We start from the raw sequence: 3,546 nt of genomic DNA, 5'->3' as shown, positions 1-3,546 counted from the left end.
CAGGCTTGTCAACTCTTCCAAGTTTGTGTATGCTATGTGCCAAAGAAAGGAATATGATACCTATGAGTACACTATACATGGAGGATGTGGTCAGGAGCTTCACTCATATCTTAATTATAATTTATATATTTTTTAAATATTACAGTAATTCATACATGTGATCCAACAAAGTTAAATGGCAATTATTAGCCATAAATACTGTTCATATTGCTTGTAATCGGGATAAAGCAAACATCGGTTGAATATTTAAACATTACACTGTTTGATTGTGTTGAATTAAAACCCCAAAAATGCAGCAGGTACACCAGACCCACGAAGACTTGAATAAGAAAAATATGAACACCACACAAGGGTTAAAGAAGATCAAACGTATAAGCAGCCTCACCCTGAGGCTGGATCGTATTCAGCCAGCGTGAATGGAAACACCAGTGAATATCCACAGTTGTAAACATGCACAGTGTTGGTATTTCCTGATATTAATGTACACTTCCAGTGGAAGGAAATAAATGTGCATTTTAAGAATGTACAACGATACTTTTTCATGCACTGTTTCTTTGTTTATACATACCTTAATGAACTACCTCATTCATTACAGGTTTCTGTCAGGCAGCCTCAGAGCACTTGTGGATTGCGTTACTTATTTGTTTGACAGTAAACGGTTTTGCCGAGATTTTCAAAATAAGACAGTCTTTCAAATAAAATATTCATAAAAAGAGCAACTTTAATAAAACATAAATTCATTGGTATTGCTGGGACATTAACTGTAAGAACGCAATCACAATGGCACATTGTAGCGTTGCTGCTGTTTCGTTTTCTAAGTCAGAGCGCAGTGAAACCTCCAAAGAGGCGTCTCTCTGTGGCTGCGCACTTCCGGTCGCCAAACAGGACGTCATCTCGGTTTGAGCATAAAAACAACCAAGTGGGCGTTTGAAGAGTTTAGTGTGGTGCTTTCTTTGCGTTTACTTCGGAAAGTTTGAAAAAAAAAATGGTGCAGCAAATCTCCAAATCTGGTGCGAGGAATACTCCTCTGCTGAAAGCTGGTCATCCTCCGGCAGGTAAGGTGTGGTTCGCGTGACTTTGTGTTGTGGCGTTGTGTTTTTTTTTAATTATTTTTTTTGATATATTGAAGCCAGACACGTTGTTGTTTTGCACAGAGAGAGCCGTGGAGATCAACGCGTGAAATCAAGTAGTCTGTTTGTTTTAATCCTATCGGGATGCACTGGTTGCTGCAATCCCATCGTGTAATTCGCTGATTTCTGTGATAATGCTGATTGCATCCATCGAGCTACTTTTGTGCTCACGCTCTTTCTTTTGTAAGCAGGCCTGCGCTGAAAGTAACACGGTGTTCTCATCGGCTGAATCTTTATGCAGGCTCGAGGAAATGCATGCAAAACCCCTGCAGTGCAAACCGACTGTTATTAAAAGCAATTTGACGATCGGAGAAATTATTTTTTTTTATTTTATTTTTGTATTGTTTTTGTAGACCGCCCCCCTTTTGTATATAAACGTGCTGCCCATGCCTTTTTTCATTTTAAGTGAGCGTTGCACTATTTATGGGGAACCGTTTCAACTAACTTACGTTTCGTCGATTATATGTTGCATCAGTTATTTTTTGTTGAAATTAAGTAATGTTTTCTTGTTGTTGTTGTTGTTGTTGTTGTCCCCGCCCCCTCCTAATCCCAGCCTGGCTTTAGTGAGGGCGCGACTTCCAATTGGTTAAATCAAAGAGGGATTTTTTTCCTTGTTTATAATTTCAGTAATTACGTTTAAAGATGTTAAAGAAAAAGTGCAACGAATCTGGAAAAAAAAAGTCTCCTAAAACAACTAATCCTCTTTTGACTAGTGAGATTGTTGCGTGAACCACAGGTTGGAAATACTGTTTAAGATTTAGGCCACTTGCTCAAATTGGACTCCAGTTATTGTCATACTTTGACCATCTGCAAAGCATTTTAATTTCTCGTCTAAATATTGTGTTGTAGAGGATGTAGTTTTTTCATGTTTACAGAAGGGAAGGGGCGGAGGGCTGCATCCAATCCTCTTTAAAATCCGCCAAATACAGGGGCTGCAGCCCAGATTATTCACATTTAACCCATTTTCTTCTCCGGGTCAATAGTGAAGGCCGGAGGTAAACGGGTCGCCAAGAAAAGCTGTGACGAGAGTGGCACCCACGGGACTCCAGAGAAGGAGACCAAGAGGGCTGATAAACAAAGGTTGGTCTTCATCTTTAAAATATAATGCAGTGTAAAATTGAAAGGGCATGAAAATAAATATCGCCTCTATATAAAATGTAAACATGGTGAGGAGTGTTTTTATCTAGTGGACAACTGAAATGTGTTTTAAGTTAAAATAAACTATGCTCTGCATGTGATCTCGCAGCAGGTCCCTCACCACCTCCAACAGAATGCAACAAGTTAGTATTCTTCTTGCAGGAGCTATTGACAAGGTTAGGAAACCATGTTTTTATTTATTTTTTTTACAATTTGCAAATTGCATTAGTCACATTCCCTCTCATGCCAGTGTGTGATAACCTGCTTCCTGTTTGCAGCTGAGCCATGACTTTCCAGAGACTCCGGTGAGCGTGAGGCACAGCAAGATTCGCCCTGATATGGGGAAGCTCCGCACCCCCCGGACCTTTTCCATCCAGCAGCCGAGGAAGTTTTGAACAACATGTGTTTAAGAATATCCCAGAGGGAGCCATGTTGAGTCAACTGTGAAAGACAAACATGAAGTGTAAGACACGCGAGGACTGACGGGTTGTCGTTAAAGTGTTGGTGTTTATGGCAGGAGAGCTTTCGGTGAGCTCTGTTTACTTTCTAGACTGTGCTTGTATGTGAGAATACTTAAAACCAGCATTGAATGAGTCTTTTCTAGTGTTCTAAGACAAATGCAGTAGTTATATTTCAAAGCTGATGAAAACCAGATGGCGTTTGAGTATGTTTAAAGTGAGGGTTGACGGTTAAGTGAGGTTTTTTGAAACTGCTTTTTTTTCCAGTAAAATCTTCACAATGTATTACTTGGCTCTTATTAGATTTGATATTTTTTTTAAAAATTGAATAAATTGCATGGCCTTACTATATTGCAGACCTCCTTTTTCCTCAATGTGTATTTTGCAGTAAGCTACAATGACCACTAGATGGAACCAGATCGCCATTTATAACAAATCCGGATCTTTGAACTTCAAAAATCAAACTTTAAGCCTTCCTTTTTAAATCGTGTATTCACTTTTATACATTTTTCTGTGCTTTGCAACCAATGGCTCCAATGACTTACTCCTGACTATCGTGGTGATCCAAACACAAAAGGTTTCCATTGTAGACGCTAATTCACTGTTAATGGTCTGACGAGAATAACTCTTTGGGAACTTCACTGAAAGGCTAACTCGGTTGTGTCAGTCAACAAGAGCTACAGAAACTGCTCAGGGCAAATGACACTCAACAAAATATTGCATCTGGAAGATGCAATAAGCCAGCAATTGGGCCAGCACTGAAGTGAAACGAAACAAAATACATGCTGGTTTTGGGTTAGCTTTATAAGTAAAGTTGTCTC

General features: G+C 39.4%; 1 protein-coding gene across 2 annotated transcripts; it reads left to right on the top strand.

Annotated features, from left to right (window-relative positions):
• Positions 1–888: 888 nt before the first annotated feature.
• On the top strand, positions 889–3,071 carry LOC137795300 (death-associated protein-like 1 homolog). 2 transcript variants are annotated; one of them, XM_068592676.1, is made up of 4 exons: positions 889–1,055; positions 2,114–2,210; positions 2,380–2,443; positions 2,546–3,071. In XM_068592676.1, the coding sequence occupies exons 1-4, from the start codon at positions 986–988 to the stop codon at positions 2,660–2,662; spliced, it is 348 nt and encodes a 115-aa protein (XP_068448777.1). In that variant the 5' UTR covers positions 889–985; the 3' UTR covers positions 2,663–3,071. The 2 variants fall into 2 exon arrangements, with proteins under 2 accessions (XP_068448777.1, XP_068448776.1); XM_068592675.1 differs by having other exon boundaries at positions 2,377–2,443.
• The last annotated feature ends 475 nt before the right edge of the window (positions 3,072–3,546 follow it).

This window comes from Clinocottus analis, unplaced genomic scaffold (genome assembly GCF_023055335.1).
Source record: "Clinocottus analis isolate CAN_PGR_092001 unplaced genomic scaffold, fCliAna1.0.p SCAF_273, whole genome shotgun sequence".
Lineage (NCBI taxonomy): Eukaryota > Metazoa > Chordata > Actinopteri > Perciformes > Cottidae > Clinocottus > Clinocottus analis.
This window is presented reverse-complemented; position numbering and strand designations above follow the sequence as displayed.

Excerpts from the sequence above, each read along its gene's own strand:
- LOC137795300 (XM_068592675.1), top strand. The coding sequence starts at position 986 with ATGGTGCAGCAAATCTCCAAATCTGGTGCGAGGAATACTCCTCTGCTG. Across the intron at positions 2,211-2,376 it reads AAGAGGGCTGATAAACAAAG|CAGGTCCCTCACCACCTCCA; the intron begins GTTGGTCTTCAT and ends GTGATCTCGCAG. Across the intron at positions 2,444-2,545 it reads TTGCAGGAGCTATTGACAAG|CTGAGCCATGACTTTCCAGA; the intron begins GTTAGGAAACCA and ends TCCTGTTTGCAG.